Here is a 16,813-nt window from a genome sequence, read left to right on the forward strand (position 1 = left end):
TAAAACAATATTCAGTATAGAAGGAAATAAACAATTATTTATTAATTAACTTTTGTTGAATATATTCTACAATTGTTGCAACTTCTGCCATTGCACCAACACCGATATCTCCACATGCTAATTTTTTACTAATGGGAGAGATAATTTCATATTTTAATTGGTTTGACAAAATATCAAGATGTTTTTCGGTAAATGGATGTTCCCACATATATGTGTTCATTGCTGGACAAACTATAACAGGTCGTTTTATGTTCCATGCTCTTAGAATACATGTCTATAAGTATATATCAAGTTAGAAAAAAAGAAATTGTCAAAAAAGAGAATTATGCCAATTTTAATTACTCAACTATTAAATTGTCACATAATCCATTTGCAGTTTTTGCTAATGTATTTGCGTCAAGTGGCGCAATTACAAACATATCTGCCCAATCCCTATACTTTAGTAATATAGCGATTGATGTAAGATATTAATAAATAAAGAATTATATGTAAATAATCGTAATTACCTCAATGTGCAATACGGGATCTGATACTTTACTCCATGCCTAAGTTATCGTACCAAAAAAATTTACATTATTTAAATTTTAGATTTTAGGTTAAATTCATAAATCGGACATTAGATAATAATAACCTTCCATTCATCAGCATCAGTAGTAACTTGTACACCAAAATCCTTTGTTAAAGATTCTCTATCAAAAAAATGCAATGCTTTATCTGTTGATACTATTTTTATTTCAACATTTTGATTCTAATTTAATTGTATTTATTAAAAAGTTAATTTTTTTGTTACATCAGAAAAGAGTAAAAAAAATTGACGAGAAACCTGTAATAAGGATTGCACAAGTATAGGTATTTTTATACTTGCTACACTACCAGTTGCTCCAATCAATATTTTAATTTTACGTGACATAATATAAATCTTCAGTAAAAGCGAAAAATTTTTAAGATCTTTGATATTTGTGTTACAAAGCCCATCTATAAAAATGTTACACGTCCAACAAATCATGTCCCTAACCATTTTCATTCTCTTCTCTCCTCATATTATTTTTATAAAAGATGGAACGCTCTTATATTATGGTTAAGGTGAGAAAATAAAATCATTTATCGAAGTTCCATTTATCAGATAAAAAACTTTTGTCAAATTAATAAAAAAACAATAATTTTTTTTACTTATAGCCCGATGGTGTTGAACGTGGGTTAGTTGGTGAGATTATTAAACGGTTTGAACTAAAAGGTTATCAGCTTTTGGCCATTCAACTTTTTAAGGTGAGTATTTCTTCCTTTTCTTTCAACAGTTAACATGATTTACTAATCAATCATGATTATCTTCCAATAGCCAACGAGGGAACACTTGCAAGAACATTATAAAGATTTGAAAGAAAAACCATTTTTTCCGCCTCTCATCGAATGTATTGTATTTACCATTTTGATTAACAAAAAAAACATAGACTATCTCTTTAAATTGAACACATGATATTTATTTTTTTCTTTTTGATTTCCAGATATGTTATCAGGACCGGTAGTTGGTATGGTTTGGCAGGGAAGAGAAATGGTTAAAGTTGGTCGTCGTATGTTGGGCGAAACTAATCCATTGAATTCTAATCCTGGTACTATCCGTGGTGACTTCTGTATTGAAAGTAAGTAGTTATCATTATATTTGTCCGAATTTAAATCTGGTTTCCCCGATTTAATTCTCTAACTCATGTTTCTAACTTAAAGCTGGACGTAACCTTTGTCATGGGTTGGTATTATAAGAATTTTTTCTTTTCAATTTATAATCTGATTTTTTTTCTAACCCTTTTTGAACTTTAATCACAGATCTGACTCTGTTGAAAGTGCTGAAAGAGAAATAGCATTATGGTTCCCTTCAGGTGTTATACAGTGGGAACGTACTAAAATTCAAAAATTAATTTATGAATAAATAGTATTTTTATGTAAGAAAAGTGCAATGTTTTTTAAATAAAATAACAATAAATTTATCATCCAGTTGATGGATAATTTTTTTACTAAAAGAATGCACATAAATACACATTATATATAAATATACATTATATAAACAAATAAAAAAAGTCATTATTTTTTTTTCGTAAAAAATAATGATAAATAAGCTAAGCATAAAATAAAGTGAAAAACTAAAATCCAATCTCATCTCATGCACCATTATATATTAAAATAATAATCCAGGAAATACGAAATAAACCTAATATAATTCAAGGTAATTGCGTAAATTCATCAGGGTAATTTTATGGTCCATTAAATCCCAATATAGTTAATAGGTTTGATAATTAAATAAAATATAATGAACCAATTTAATATTATGAATTTGTTGTTTTTTGTTCTATTTTTCTATTCATCCAGGTCTTTTAAAAATCTTGTATAATGTTCTCGTACACATTCTCCACCTTTGCGAGGATCAAAGAGAAATTTATAACAACTTCCATCTGCACATATAACTAAAGAAATAGCAATATTTTCAATTATTTTTATAAGTATTCAGTAACACAGTGATTAACAAAAATTGCTAACTACTAACCAATAATGGTGTTAACTTCTTGACCGAATCCACAAATACATCGGCAATCCGCTATAACTTTAAAATGCGCAAAAGACCATTCTGACGAAAAATATTTTGGAAGTAAATCTTTCATAAACGAAAAACTATCGCAAATAAAAAATATCATAATTTAGTTCCAATTTAAAAAATCAAATATATTTTTTTTCCTTGCATTCTTACCTTGACTGACGATTTCCGCTTGGTGATGGTGATAACATTGGATTACTATAAAAAGAACTAGTTAAGATCGTGAAAAAGATAAGAGAAAAGAAAAGAAAAAGAAATAAGTCAGAATAGTGTATTATTATCCTACTCACTTGATTACTTTTTCTGCATAATATGATCCATTATTAGGTGAATGACTTGCACCATTCCCTAAAATGGCATCTAAATTAAAGATGTGTACTGTGCCTTTGTCCGAAGATACACAAAGACGCGTAGAACTTTGGTCAAACGCGATACTGAAAATTTAAAATTAAATGTCAGAAAAGGAATAGAATATATTGACAAAAATTTTCGGTTTCTTATTTGTACAAACCTATATATTTCCGCACGATCTACACCTCTTCGTAATTCATTTAATAATTTGCCAGATGAAGTATCAAAAACCCTTATAAGTGTACCCTAAATAAATATTAAATAAAATAATTAGATAGTCTGTAAAATCATTCGCATGATTTCGAAAAATAGCCAACCTTTTCACTGGCGCTAGCGCATTTACTTCCATCCGAGTTCACTGATAAACAACTTAATTTTCCAGAATGCGCAGGAATAATACTGACATTTGTCGTCATCACCGTTGTGCTCCCGCTTGAATTTATTGAGTTAGAATTTTTTATCTTTCCAGTGTTGGACATACTTGGTCGCCTATCCATATTTGGAAACTGGTGATCATTATGACTTGACGATGAAAAAGAATGTCTATGATGTGGAAATGAGGAAGTTGTTGATGATGAGTGTGTAGGAAGGGTGTTGCTATTATTACTTGTAACAGCCGTGCTTGCATGGAAGGTATTGAGGTCTACGATTTGAATATGACCCTTTTGTCGACCAGGAAACGCTAATATGGCATGATTTTGTGACGAAGAAAGAGCAACCAAACCTATCGCATATAAAGAAAAAGACGATAAATTTCTGAATAAATATCATAAAAGTGCTTAAACTTTATACTTACCTTTATCATTATCGATCGTCTCAAAGGTATGGAGTTTTAGAGGATTAGCACTGAAAACGTAAACGAAAACTTTGTTGGCAAGAACAACGACGATCCTAAACGAAAAAGTTATATAGAATAAGAAACATTATTACGAACTTTATAATTGATCGATCGAATAAAATAGTTTAATTCTTTACACTAACCTATCCCTCCTCAATTTGACATTCTTCACTTCACTTCGAAACTCCAACTCAACAATTCCTTTACTTTTCAAATCATCCCATATGATCACTTTGTTTGGTGGATATTTTGGGTTTTTCCCTCCGCCTACAAGCGCAAGATAGTTACAGCGAAATAACATTTCGACGATCGATATTCCACCGTCTTCGAAATCTATTAAACGCAAAAAAACAAAAATATTTATAGAATAAAAACGTAAATATATGCAGGATCTATAAGGATTCTATAGAGTTTGAAATGGTTATCATTTTAAAGTGTGAGATCCTACCTTTTCGCATTTTTTCTTTTAAAGGATCACAATTATAAATTCTGAACCCACTATCTAGCCCTGTTGCAAAACAACCAAAGTCTTGGTTAAAGCCAGCATAAAGTAAACCAGGGGCGTCGGCAGCAGAAGAGGAAGAGGAAGGTTTAGATAAATTCATTTTCTTTTGGAAGTAAAAAATTTAAACTAACGAATTAGAGGTACACGAGTTTTCGTGTGGTGTTAAGGATTACGTATTTTAATTTGAAAGAATTTATAAATTTTTTAGTTGCACAATCATTATACAGAATATCTGTATCATTTCCGATTGGTTTTCCGATCATCCGCAGCTCTTATAAATGATAAATTAATAATTATGTGCATTTTTTGCATGAATGCTTTGCATTAATCCAAGATTTACCAAATTTTTTAATTTTGATTTACGTAAACTTTAAAATTCTAAAAAAGGAAATAAATAATTAGAATTACTCTGATTACCGGATTCACAGATTTTTCACACAGTACCTAAAATGTCAAAGAATAAACGCAGCTATAAAAAACTTGGCTCACCGCCAAGTCAAAATTCCAAAAAAATAAAGCTTTCGCCTTCGAATCACGCACCAACTTGCGACGATTCCACTTGCACAGGCTGCGATGTGAGTGAAATAGAAATTGTTTTCACTACCGAAGACGGCCAAGGAGAAATTGAACTTTCCCCAGTTAAACTTCTTCATTTGGCTTTAGAAGAGTCCTCTAAAGAATCGTCACAAGAACACGGTGGTGGTGTCGCTAAACGTTTATTTGACATGGCGCTTGAGGGGTTTGACAAGCTGTTAAAAAAAGAGGAAAAAGAATTTGAGTCAAAGGAGGAAACTGTAAAAGACAAGGAAAAAGAAGAAGAAACGCGCCCAAAAGTTGCTACTAAGCAAACAAGATGTCAATATGCAACATGCTGTGTTGCTTTTGGCATTTATTTGCCATTTGTCGAGTATATACGTAAGGGGGTGGAAATATTTAAGCAAATAACCGCTGAAGACGTGTGCTATTATGATGCTTGGATAGGATTAGGGAGAGCACGAATTTCCTTGGTTTGTACTTAAGTACTTAAGAAATCATCTTATTTTTATATAATTATATTATTAAATTTTTTTAGCTTTTATCAACATGATTTTTTTTTATTTTAGGCGAAAATTGAAAGAGAGATGACTCAACAAAGTGATTTATCTGAGGAGGAGGAAGAAGAGAAGGAGGAGAAAGAATCATCTATAACAGAGCAGAATTCTTATAACTTAGCAACAGATGCACTTGATAAAGTAAAATATTAAATTATATTAGTTTATTTTATTAACCTAATGAAACATCTTTATTAATAATACGATAGGGTCTTTCTATCCTTAGATCTAAAGATAAGGATAAATACATGACCGAATCAATTCTTGTAGCTAAAGATCTTAAAGAATATGCATTATCAATTAATCATTCAAAGTTTAACGGTCAATTAAACTTTTAATTTATTATGATGTTAATTGGTGGTTTTTATTAAACTTAGTATAATTTATTTTATTCTTATAGATTATACGCAAAAAATATTGAGTCAGGCAATAAATTATCTTCAGACTTGTTATGAATTGGATAGTAAAAAATTAGATCAAAATAATTTCGCACAAGGAATTTGGGGAAGTTGTTTATATTATCTTGCCAAATTAAAAACAAACCAAGATAGTAATGACTACATAAGAGAATTTAAGGTACGAAATAAAATGATGTTATTCATATATGTTTAGTTAATACAAATTAAATTAAAAGTAATTTTATTATGAAAAAAAAAAATTATTTTAGTTGCTTCTCAATAGTGCGATAGAAAAGTTATTGAAAGCCTATAACGACTCTCTTGAAAAGGATAGATTCACAGAAATTGTTAATATATATAATTTTTAATATCTTCTATTTTGCGCTTGAGAATGTACAATTACTGAAAAAATTTTTTCTTAGCTTGGACAAGCATATATATTGAAGACTACTATCGAAAGTGACGAAGAACAAATTATAGAAGCGTATGATAAAGGTCTTGAATGTTTGAAAGAAGCCTATAAGCTTTTTCCAGGTATCATCTTTATTGAAATAAGCAAAATTGATTAAAGATTTTTATCTCAACAGTTTTTTATTATTACAGATAATGAAAATTTGAGAGATCAATTAGTAACACTTGATGTCTTTGATAGCAACAGCGGTAATGAGGATTTAGAGGAGGATGAGGAAGATGAGGAGGAGGAGGAATGAAAAATTTATTTATGTAAATGTTCTTTTTGACTAATAAAATTAATAAAATGAATAGTGAACAAAAGATTTATAACGGTTAATGCTCAAAGTAATTTTTACGAATTAAATAACTTTATTGATCCAAAATACACCAATTGAATGTTTATAGGTATGCCGCCCTATTCAAAAAAAAAAAAATATCCATGTTCCATTTTGGCACATTGTAAAATTTTTCCATTTTGCATGGGAAATATAATAATGTTTTTTAGTTGTTTATACAGTTAAATTTATATTATAATCAATAATAAATAATAAGATATAAAAGAAAAAGAACCAATCCACTTTTACTAAATAACAGTAATTATAATTTTTTGTTAGTATTATTATTTAACTATACAAAGTTTTAAATTCAAATTTATAAATTTATACTTACGTAATTCAGACCCCTCAAATAATCACCCAAATCTCCAACGACTTTGTTAGCTTGGCCAGCCACAGTACCTTCCTTATAAACGCCGATAATTACGGCTTGTGCTGTTTTTTCGGCAACAACTCCATCAAGTCCCTATAACCCGATTCAATTAGAAATCTTATCATCATCATCAAAAGGAGATTCAAATGAATTTCAAAATTACCTTTTTACCATGGATATTTTTCTCGTCATGATTGAGGGCAAAATATTTAACACCGTTGGCGTATATTCCATTAGATTGAATTTTTTCTGCATTATCAAAAGCATCAACAAGAGTCTTAATTTCTTCAGGACTCAGCTATTGAATTTTTTACATCAAAGAAAATAATATAAAACGTTAATACATTTTAAAACTTAGCAATTTCAGTAAAGACTATAAGTTTTCATTTATTGTAGATAAAAGTAAAAAAAAAAATTTTTTTTCCTAGCTCACTTATTTTACTTCAAATAAAATTTTTTTCGCGTCAAAACAGATACTCCAAAGAACGAATACTTACGCTGAAACCAGGTGAAGTGGCCCACAAAGAACCATTATGACCATAAATAGCAGCTTGAGAAATTTTTCCAGTTCCAAGAAGTTGGTTATCTACGTAGGCTTGCCACGACATATTTCGATTTCAAAGATGAATAAATTTGTACCTAAAATAAATTTTGGAAGTTTTCGTAGAAAAAAAAGCAAGGAGTAAGATTATATAATGATTTTCTGTGCCAATGTGCTGTGCATTATAGATTACTGATTATATCCTTGTAACTTGTATAATAAGGTATAATATACTAAATATCTATAAACGTTTACGGCGGATAATTCTAACTGGTGTATAGTTAATCATGTGATTATAAGATGCCCAATAAGCGTCACATTTGATTGGCTATAAGTTGTAGCTACGAAGGGAGCAAAGAAGTATATAACTGATAAATTGTTTTAAGCTTTTATCAGTTCAGATGTTTGTACATCAACATCCCGAAATTGAAGATCACGTGATTTTACTTTCAAAATTTTTTTGTTGAAAATTTTTTCGAAAAAAAACACATTCGAAAGTAAAATGGCCTATCCTAATATACCCCAGGTGCCTTTTCCCCAACCAAATACTCGAATCGCTCAAACGTCTACTAACCCACCAATTACTATTTCTCCTCAACGAAGACCATCCTCTTCACCAACACCAGGACGAGAAAAAGAACTTTCACCACCACCAACTCCCCAAAGAAGAAGCGCTGGAAATTCTCCAGTAAGTTAAAAAAAAATTTTTTTTTTCTCTAAACTAAGATAATAAGGTACTTTGATATTGAAACTTCATAAAACTCAGCCCACTACACATTAAAATAAACATTAAAAACAATATATTATTTTCTATATGTTAATTGTCAAAGATCTGTCAATTAAAATTTATCTTTATATAGATGAGTTCAATAGAGAGTATAGTGACTCAACTTCTAGTCACAACTAAATTGTTGTTAGAAGGGTTAACTAATTGGTCTAAGAGGCGTATGACTGATAAAGAAGTTTCTGATATTTATGTGAAACTTGGTAACGAATTGAATACCGTTGTCCATATATTTAGACAGTCAGGTATTGATATGAGGTTAGAAAATTTTATTTATAAATTTCAAATCGGAAATTAGTATCTATGACATTAAAATATTAAAAATTATTATTCTTTTTGTAGTGATTTAGCTAACATTCCACAGGATTTAAGAAGTTGTCTAGAAAAAGCTTTGAGTGAAGAAGCTTCCCCAGCTGCTTTAGAAGCTAACCTTCCTAAAATAAGGGATATTATAGTAACTTTATTGCAAGGACTAAAGGCAAAACAAGCTTCTTATCGCCAATTACATGGCGGTTATGATCAATCACCACAGATTTCTATACCTGCACCACAAAACATGACAAGATCTATTTCAGCCAGGTCGAATTCAACAAGTCCAAAATTGGTAACTCAACAAAGTTTGACACCATCATCCAATGTTAGAAGAAATGTTAGTTCACCTTCACGTATTAATGCGGGTGGTAGTCAATCATCAGATCCTATGGATGCATTGAAATATAGTGACAATCTTGAACGGCGTGCCTCTAAAAGATTTTCTGCTTATACAATGCAAAGAGGAGGTCATACAAGAGCAAGGTCAAATTTACGTAACCAAGAAAATTTAAAACCACCATCACCTGAACCAACAACTCCTGAACCAACTAAAGATTATGGTCATGAGGAACCAGAAGATGAAAATAATTCTGTTAGCCCACAACCAGAGACACCACTATCTGAAACACAAGAAGAAAAGATGCCTAGAGAAGAGAATCTTAATGTAGAGGTTCCGTCAATCAATATTGAAGGTATTAATTAGACCAATACTTAATGTTTATTTCTAACAGAAACACTTATTTGATTCAATAATATTGTTAATCTAGAATCACAACATAGGAGTCTTACATTATTTTTACAGCTGAATAAAGATGCCAAGAAAGTTGAATATGACGGAGATATAAGTATTCCAGCTTTAAGAATGTTATTTATTGAGAAATTTCAATATAATCCTGGCCTGGACGATTTCCCTAATATTTATATAAAGGATCCATATACGGGAGTACTTTATGAATTAGAAAATCTTTCGGAGGTCATAAATAATTCGGTTTTAGCTTTGAACATTGAAGGTATGAAGAATTTTTTTTTTTTATTACCAAATGAAAAAAGTAAAGTTTGTTAATTAGTGTGATTTATAATAATTCATTTAGCTCTTGATCAAGTTAAGAAACATCTCGACCAAAGTATCGCTAATTTAACGAAGGAAATTCGTGAAATTAAAAAAACATTTTCAGAAAATGCTGAATTTTTTCGTCGTGGAAGTCTGGTTAATTCCACAACACCTACTACTCCCACACTTCCGAAACATAGCGAAAGTCAATTCAGAGATTTAGCAAGAATGGTTCTTACTAATGTGAAAAGTAAAAAAGAAAAGGATGAGAAAATTGAACAAGAAAAGAAAGATTCTCTTATTGTGAAATTTGCTAGTGATCTTAGAGGACAATTTGATGAAGTTCAAAATCTTCGAAGGGATTTGGGGGTAATGCGACAATTCTACAATGAATTTCAATCAGATACAAAAAAAATGATTGAAGATTTGATGACACAGACGACTACGATTAAAAATGTTTCATTAACAAAAATTGGATCAACAAGAACATTTATTGATGCCGGTAAAGCTAAATTGGACACACGTACAAATAATTTAGTTAACAAAGTAGATGAATTACAGGATATTATTGATGAGCTCAAAGCTGATGTTACTGCAAGAAGGAGTAAACCACGAGAAACGACAGTTCAATATGTCAAGAAAGAATCAGCCGCTGTTGCTGAAGAACTTGCGTCTTTACATGAATATGTGAAAACTGCTAAACCAATGTGGAAGAAAAGGTGGGAGGAAGAACTACAAATGATTGTTGATGAACAAAAATTTTTGAATCATCAAGAAGAGCTTATAGAAGATTTGGACGATGATAATAAAAAATTAACGGAAGTGTTTGAACATATCACGAAAGTTGTACAATTACAATCTAATTCCAGACCAAAAGAATTTATTATTAAACAAAAAGAGGAAGGATTTGAAGGGTTAAAAACTGTTCTTGAAGAAGTTCGTGGAATTTCGCCTGATCATGAGAGAAGGATAAAGGCTTTAGAAATGGCGGAAAAACAACGAGAACGTGATTTAGCAAGTCGTATTGATGAATTTGAATTAGAGTTAACAAATTTTGTTGCTCAAAATAAGTTAAAAAAGACTGGTGGAGCTGAAGAGGCAGAAAGATTAAGACAAAAGAAAAATGAAGAAACTTTGAAACAATTATTCAAAGCAGCAGAAAATACAGTTACTGAAGAAAATAACGCTTCATAATATAATTTAATTTATTATATAATGAAATATTTTGAACGAAAAATTATATTCTTATATTAAAGTACATAGTCTTATATATTGTAATTATATATATATATATTATATATATATATAGATATAGTTATAAATACGAATTAAATGAATCATTGTTTAACTATAATTTTGATGACATTACCATTAACCTTAAAAAGCATATACTTAATATACATATGTGCATAAAAGAAAAAAATAGCTTAATTTAAAATTTTCTTAATATCCCCTAAATTTAAAGAAAAAATCGTAGTCATAATATTATTGAAAACAAAGTTTGCATAAATGATAAAAATATAAATTTTGATTGTAAGTTAAATGCGAATTGTAAAAATCACATAATTGATTTTGGAACGATGATGAATCATCAACTTTAGTTGCTAACGGAGCAAAAGAGTTGACGTTATAATTATTGATATTATCGATATCCGAAAGTATAGCAAACCAATCAGTGTAAGACTCATCAAGATTATGATTTTCAATAATAGGGTCAATTTCATTCGAGGCGAAAGCGAAATTATCGTTTTTAATATCTTGCGGGGAGTCTTCGCTGTCAGTCTGAATAAAATCATCTTTGTTCTCTTCGCCGCTACTAGATTTAGGGTTATATAAACGTATTTGAATTTGCGGAGAGATTATCTTGTGAAGCTTTTTTGCTTCATCGGCGAGATTTTTATAAAAGTCTCTAACGCGCTTGGATTGACCACTCCAAGAATTTGCAATTGATTGGGACAATTCCTTTTGTTTCAAATTACTCATATTATCAATATTTTGAGTTTTAAGATATTCAATACACTCTTTACGATATAACAAGAAAGAATTAATGGTACGTTTTTGTGTATCAGTATCTTTAGATTTTCGACGATGCGGTTTAGTTTTCAGAATTTGATTCAGATTCAGATGTACTGGGGGAAATGGGACGTTATTCAAGAGTTCGAGTATCCCATTTTTAGTGATAGTTGAAGAAGTATCACCTTGAGAAGACATTAAGGAAAACGCTAATTTAACGAACAAAATAAAAATAAAAATAAATAAATTGAATGTTTAAAAAAAATAAAATAAAAATAATGTTTTAAAAAATTTAATAAAATATTGTTTCGATTTATAAAATCTTTGACTTAATAAAAGTCTTACACATTTCTCAATTCAAAAAATCAGAAAAATTTCAAAAGATATTTATATTATATTTTGAATTAAAAAACCACATGGACTAGAAATTTCCTAAAATTATTTTTCAAAGGAGATGATGCCATATTTCGCCAAGAAAATTCGACGGTAATTTTACGTAATATGTAAGAGTAGTTTAATTTTTTTCTTTCTAATTGAAAATAAAAAATAATATTATTATTATGCGTATATATGTAATGTTACTTAAAGAGAGTGCCGTAGTTCATAAATAATCAGTCCAGGCTGTTCAATTGTTCAATTGTAGAAAATAAACCTGAAATTCGTGACACTTGAACCCTTCAAATTTTTATCATCCTTTGAAGTTTCTTATTTATTAATATAACTTTCTTTTAAATAAAAGGCAGCGTGGTAACCGATTGCATTAAAATCAATCACATTCCTGGTATTGTAGATCAAAATAAAATATAATTCCGCTTTGTTTACTTTGAATATTATCCAAAACGGAGTCACAAAATTCTTAATCGTTTATTAATCGTGATAGAAAGTGTGTCATAGGTGTCATAATGAAAAAATCACGCGGGAAGTTTAACTTGTAAATAAATTATTATAAAAAAGTAATTTAACAAAGGAATTTTTTACGCGGGATATTCAATTAAACCACGTGCGCTATTATTATTGTTGTTGAAAATCTCTGGAATACATAACGCGTGTGTAACTTTCGTAATATCTTAACCGTTGATCAAAACTTGACTAAATTTAGTAGCATTAATTAAATCTGTCGGGTCTTCTTTCGAATAACATTGAGCTCTTGCTATTTAAGTTTCCTTGAAATCCTAGTAAAGAATTGATTCGGTGATGATTATAAATAATAAATAATTTTTATTATGCAAATAATAACATATAATGAATAGTTCCGATTGTAAAACATCACAGCATAATTAACTGTTACATTCAAATTTAAATATATATATATATATTAATAAAAAAAAATCTCTTACAACGTGATTGAATTCGTTTTCCGCAGGCGCAGGATAAATAAAAAATTTATATTACCTTATTACTTCAAATCCAAATTCGGTTATGGCGCTTTTATAATCAGGAACATTTTCTTTCAATGATTTATTAATATTATATTTATTACTATTATAAAATAAAGAATTTCTAAATTTAAATTCTATTTTTCATTATATTTTTCTCCTTACAAACAAACAGCGGTCAAAATAAAATAATTTTGGATCAAACATTGTTAATACTTTCTTTCATTTTTTTTTTAATAATAAAGTGATTTTTTTTTCCTGTTCATGAATGTTTATTATACATAACAGGTTTTTTTTTTTAAAAAAAAAAGTGTTTGAATGTAAACAAATTGTTTTTTAAATAAAGTATTATTAAAAGATTACGTACCATAATAGAATCGGTTTTTTTAAAAAAATAAGATTTGAATGCTTTCGAGTTACACGTGATATGTTACGTTACACGTATTCATAGCCTGTGATGCAATAATAAGAAAAAAAAAAATTTATTACTTAATTAATTATTATTACTTTTCCGCATCGGGGAATCGAACCCCGGCCGTCGCGGTGAAAGCGCGAAATCCTAACCACTGGACCAATGCGGATATTGATATATTAGTCCTCAATTTTAATCAATATATGTTGATATTCAGTTTTGGTTTTTTACAATGTAAATAGTAATTGATATTCCAATAATTTTTAATCTATCAGTTAAAAATGAAAAAAAAAAATGTGGCGTTTTTTTTTCATTCATTATTATACATTTATATACTTAATTTAATGTTGTACCTAACTCATTAGCAAACCTTATTAGGCGGTTAACTTCGGTCCTTAGCCGATAAATTAAATAACTCTAACTATATTTTTTCTTTATTCGAAGAACAAAATAGAAGGTTTTTGAATGAATGCATTACCGATTGGAAAAAAATGACGCGATATCGTTTATTTAATAATTTAGAATTTGAAATGACAAACAAATTTATCATTTGTATTTCATGAATCGAATGTTCTATTATAATTATTAAAGTTTCAGGATTGCCGGAAAGCGAACAATGGACACTACAGCATTTTCCGATTTAAATGTGGAGCATACATATCCTTTTTTGGAGTTGTATATATATATATATATATATTTTTCAAATAGTTTATATATGTACTATTTTAAAAATTTCTTTAATTTAAAATCTCTCCGAAAAATAATTTAACAGTAATATAATAAAGAAGTAATGAAATAAACATTTCAAATCTTATAACGGATTTTAAAATATTGATGGATTTATCATTCCGTCTTTATTATGACTCTTTCTTGAGTCCTAAGTGTGGCACATTAGGAGTTTGAGACGAATGTTATAGTATCGTACCGCATATTTTTATAAGGAATCAACATATTTAATATTTAATGGTATTTTCATATTGAGTTTCTTGTGCGGTACGATAGATATTTTTCGATTTTTCGGTGTACGAATAACTTTATCTTTTCTTGAATTAATTTTACGTACTTAATTAATATTTATAATGACTGCTATTCTTTGTATAAAATGGTTAACTCGAAAATTTATTTAAAAAACGTTTGATAGAAATTTTTATTAGAATTATGCATACATAAAATTGTTTACAGTTTATATGTTGTGTTAAATTTCTTGAATGGGGGAAAATATATAAATCTGCCATTAGAAAAGGTTACTGGAATCTTCTAAAACATATACAAAAAATTTGTGTTTGGTGTAACTTTACACGAATTTTTTTTTGAATAAACTCAATTCTCCAGACATGGCATCGTAAAAGAAACATGGATACCAAACCTCATCACACAATTGAGTATTATAAATCAGAAATTGTTAAAAAAGATGAGATAATTGAAAAATTATTTGAAGAAGTTGATGAATTAAAAGAAAATCAACAAGAACATAATAAAGTTGTTGAAAAATTAAAAAATGAAACGGAAAGTTTAACTCAAGACAATCATAAAAAGGACCAATTTATTGAATCATTAAAAACTTATTATAATAAAGCTTTGGATAAAATTAATAATTATGAAAATTTATTGCAAGACATGCAACAGAGAGAGAATGATTGGAAGAAAAGAGAAAATGAATGGATAAAACAACACGACAAGTTAGACGAACTTCGTTCTCATTTAGCGAAATCTTTGGAGAAATCTTTATAGCAGCGATAACGGATTATTATTTATTTATGATAGTTATTTAGAATTTCAATAATATTGATAACATTTTTCATAATCCAAATTGTAATCTTTAATAATAATTTGATAACATTTTTCATAATCCAAATTGTAATTTTTAAAATTGCCAAATACAATAATACATTTTATTTTATTTATACTTCAGATATCATATATAGATTCAGCAGATATAATAAAATATTTATTTGTACATCAAATTATTATTGATTAGATGAGAGCGCAATTACTGTAAATTCAATTTTATCGGGATCTCTGTTCATAAACTTTTTGATGATTTTAGCCGAATCCTATTTAGATCAAAAAATATATAACATATATATATTATTATTATTATAGGTAATACGCAAAATAATATGAAATAAAAGTAATATGCTTTTTATTAACCTTCAATAAATCAGTGCATTTTCCATGATTAATAGGAAACGGTTTTCTTCCGTCTAATTCATAAAGAGAACCATCCTTTTCGACAAACGCGGCGAAATGTGAATTCACATCTTCGTCTGCTCTTGGTGCCTATTAATAAATAATTAATTTATATAATTACAAAAACGAATTAAAAATCAATAATTTATAAATTTACTTTAGTTTGTCCCGATGATGCAGAAGCTTGATGAGCTTCTGCCAATCCTTCATCGTCCTCAAGAACCTTAGCGCGTTCTTCAGGTGTTAAATTCTTTGTTTTATCCAATAAACTCTTAAGTGGACCATCTTAAATTAAAAGAAACGCGTCATTATATTATTAACGTGCTTATCATTAAATTAAATCATTTTTACAAAATTTTTTTTTTTTTATTCAAAGAAACATTAGTAAACGTTCTTTAATTAGAAAATACAATACATACCAATTTTAATTACATCCGTATTGCTGGCTAGAGTATGTAACAATCCAATAGTACCACATGCGTTAGATATCGTTTGTCTAAAAAACACTACATTTGGGGAAACTTCTTGCCCATTTTCTTGAATTTTTTTCGCTTCCTCTTTACGATCTTTCTCATAATTTTCGGTTATGGGAAAAAGAAGAATAACTGCTTTGACGGGTTGAGGGACCATTAAAAGAAGTTCATCATCAAGACCTATAAAAAAGAATATAATAATTAAAATTATTTTAAAATATTTGATAGGAACGAGTGTTACTAATGCAAAAAGTCAAGTACTTGCCCAAAACGTCAGTATAAGCCCAATCTTTAGATACTCCTAGTTTATAAACATACTATCCAAGTGGAAATAGAAATTTGTAAGTATATCATATCTTTTCTCTTTTTTTTTTAGGAAAAGAAAACAAGAACCTTACGTCGTTCATAACCTAAAAAAACAGAGAAAGGAATTTAGTAACGGACAAAAAATACATTTGCGTATAATATCATAAATAAAGTAAAATAAAGGCTATTAACTTGAGGGTTTGATTCCAATGGGAGCCATTTTGACTTCGACATGGTGTTTGATTCTTGTGTGAAGAAGATATCATTTCTTGCGCGGTTATATAGTTATTAAATTTCTAAATCATGTGATCATGAGATTAATTTAAGTCTTAATACGTGTAAAATACGTACGTAATTCCGCGAATTCCGATACGTAAATTATGTAAACGTAATCAAACTACGGTAATGATAATCCCAATTAAATTAAACT

General features: G+C 28.8%; 9 protein-coding genes across 9 annotated transcripts; 4 read left to right on the forward strand and 5 right to left on the reverse strand.

The window, feature by feature from the left end:
* Positions 1–10: 10 nt before the first annotated feature.
* On the reverse strand, positions 11–910 carry OCT59_018524 (uncharacterized protein; the record flags this gene model as incomplete). The annotated part of the gene is made up of 5 exons (XM_025333425.2): positions 11–274; positions 348–437; positions 507–545; positions 632–748; positions 824–910. 5 exons carry the CDS (start codon positions 908–910, stop codon positions 35–37), a joined length of 573 nt encoding a protein of 190 aa, XP_025172486.1. The 3' UTR covers positions 11–34.
* A 102-nt stretch (positions 911–1,012) lies between these two features.
* OCT59_018525 (Nucleoside diphosphate kinase B) lies at positions 1,013–2,083 on the forward strand. Its single transcript, XM_025319941.2, has 6 exons — positions 1,013–1,083; positions 1,177–1,266; positions 1,337–1,409; positions 1,503–1,637; positions 1,720–1,741; positions 1,819–2,083. The coding sequence occupies exons 1-6, from the start codon at positions 1,057–1,059 to the stop codon at positions 1,919–1,921; spliced, it is 450 nt and encodes a 149-aa protein (XP_025172487.1). The 5' UTR covers positions 1,013–1,056; the 3' UTR covers positions 1,922–2,083.
* OCT59_018526 (uncharacterized protein) lies at positions 1,958–4,375 on the reverse strand (the record flags this gene model as incomplete). Its single annotated transcript, XM_066148836.1, has 9 exons — positions 1,958–2,453; positions 2,534–2,658; positions 2,735–2,779; positions 2,872–3,015; positions 3,093–3,178; positions 3,250–3,656; positions 3,729–3,823; positions 3,914–4,103; positions 4,219–4,375. The coding sequence occupies 9 exons, from the start codon at positions 4,373–4,375 to the stop codon at positions 2,347–2,349; spliced, it is 1,356 nt and encodes a 451-aa protein (XP_066004724.1). The 3' UTR covers positions 1,958–2,346.
* A 324-nt stretch (positions 4,376–4,699) lies between these two features.
* OCT59_018527 (uncharacterized protein) lies at positions 4,700–6,474 on the forward strand (the record flags this gene model as incomplete). The annotated part of the gene is made up of 7 exons (XM_025319942.2): positions 4,700–5,282; positions 5,379–5,507; positions 5,576–5,687; positions 5,767–5,942; positions 6,034–6,111; positions 6,187–6,298; positions 6,368–6,474. The coding sequence occupies exons 1-7, from the start codon at positions 4,725–4,727 to the stop codon at positions 6,472–6,474; spliced, it is 1,272 nt and encodes a 423-aa protein (XP_025172489.1). The 5' UTR covers positions 4,700–4,724.
* Positions 6,475–6,543: 69 nt separating this feature from the next.
* OCT59_018528 (uncharacterized protein) lies at positions 6,544–7,635 on the reverse strand. Its single transcript, XM_025327199.2, has 4 exons — positions 7,423–7,635; positions 7,089–7,223; positions 6,887–7,018; positions 6,544–6,800 (listed from the first exon to the last, which is right to left on the reverse strand). Exons 1-4 carry the CDS (start codon positions 7,531–7,533, stop codon positions 6,798–6,800), a joined length of 381 nt encoding a protein of 126 aa, XP_025172490.2. The 5' UTR covers positions 7,534–7,635; the 3' UTR covers positions 6,544–6,797.
* A 231-nt stretch (positions 7,636–7,866) lies between these two features.
* OCT59_018529 (uncharacterized protein) lies at positions 7,867–10,807 on the forward strand (the record flags this gene model as incomplete). Its single annotated transcript, XM_066148837.1, has 5 exons — positions 7,867–8,154; positions 8,327–8,508; positions 8,593–9,254; positions 9,330–9,572; positions 9,654–10,807. The coding sequence occupies exons 1-5, from the start codon at positions 7,969–7,971 to the stop codon at positions 10,805–10,807; spliced, it is 2,427 nt and encodes an 808-aa protein (XP_066004725.1). The 5' UTR covers positions 7,867–7,968.
* A 291-nt stretch (positions 10,808–11,098) lies between these two features.
* On the reverse strand, positions 11,099–11,824 carry OCT59_018530 (uncharacterized protein; the record flags this gene model as incomplete). Its single annotated transcript, XM_025319944.2, has 1 exon — positions 11,099–11,824. The coding sequence occupies one exon, from the start codon at positions 11,822–11,824 to the stop codon at positions 11,099–11,101; it is 726 nt and encodes a 241-aa protein (XP_025172492.1).
* A 2,363-nt stretch (positions 11,825–14,187) lies between these two features.
* On the forward strand, positions 14,188–15,375 carry OCT59_018531 (uncharacterized protein). Its single transcript, XM_066148838.1, has one exon. It carries the CDS (start codon positions 14,768–14,770, stop codon positions 15,143–15,145), a length of 378 nt encoding a protein of 125 aa, XP_066004726.1. The 5' UTR covers positions 14,188–14,767; the 3' UTR covers positions 15,146–15,375.
* On the reverse strand, positions 15,144–16,644 carry OCT59_018532 (uncharacterized protein). The gene is made up of 7 exons (XM_066148839.1): positions 16,576–16,644; positions 16,476–16,487; positions 16,343–16,394; positions 16,024–16,257; positions 15,762–15,889; positions 15,566–15,694; positions 15,144–15,468 (listed from the first exon to the last, which is right to left on the reverse strand). Exons 1-7 carry the CDS (start codon positions 16,615–16,617, stop codon positions 15,382–15,384), a joined length of 684 nt encoding a protein of 227 aa, XP_066004727.1. The 5' UTR covers positions 16,618–16,644; the 3' UTR covers positions 15,144–15,381.
* Between the last annotated feature and the right edge of the window lie 169 nt (positions 16,645–16,813).

Source organism: Rhizophagus irregularis, chromosome 27, assembly GCF_026210795.1.
Source record: "Rhizophagus irregularis chromosome 27, complete sequence".
In the NCBI taxonomy this organism is placed as follows: domain Eukaryota; kingdom Fungi; phylum Glomeromycota; class Glomeromycetes; order Glomerales; family Glomeraceae; genus Rhizophagus; species Rhizophagus irregularis.

Excerpts from the sequence above, each read along its gene's own strand:
- OCT59_018528 (XM_025327199.2), bottom strand. The coding sequence starts at position 7,533 with ATGTCGTGGCAAGCCTACGTAGATAACCAACTTCTTGGAACTGGAAAA. Across the intron at positions 7,224-7,422 it reads CCACTTCACCTGGTTTCAGC|CTGAGTCCTGAAGAAATTAA; the intron begins GTAAGTATTCGT and ends AAAATTCAATAG. Across the intron at positions 7,019-7,088 it reads AAAATATCCATGGTAAAAAG|GGACTTGATGGAGTTGTTGC; the intron begins GTAATTTTGAAA and ends ATCGGGTTATAG.
- OCT59_018525 (XM_025319941.2), top strand. The coding sequence starts at position 1,057 with ATGGAACGCTCTTATATTATGGTTAAG. Across the intron at positions 1,638-1,719 it reads TGGTGACTTCTGTATTGAAA|CTGGACGTAACCTTTGTCAT; the intron begins GTAAGTAGTTAT and ends TCTAACTTAAAG. Across the intron at positions 1,742-1,818 it reads GGACGTAACCTTTGTCATGG|ATCTGACTCTGTTGAAAGTG; the intron begins GTTGGTATTATA and ends CTTTAATCACAG.
- OCT59_018532 (XM_066148839.1), bottom strand. The coding sequence starts at position 16,617 with ATGTCGAAGTCAAAATGGCTCCCATTGGAATCAAACCCTCAA. Across the intron at positions 15,695-15,761 it reads CATCATCGGGACAAACTAAA|GCACCAAGAGCAGACGAAGA; the intron begins GTAAATTTATAA and ends ATTTATTAATAG. Across the intron at positions 15,469-15,565 it reads AATGCACTGATTTATTGAAG|GATTCGGCTAAAATCATCAA; the intron begins GTTAATAAAAAG and ends TGATCTAAATAG.
- OCT59_018531 (XM_066148838.1), top strand. The coding sequence starts at position 14,768 with ATGGATACCAAACCTCATCACACAATTGAGTATTATAAATCAGAAATT.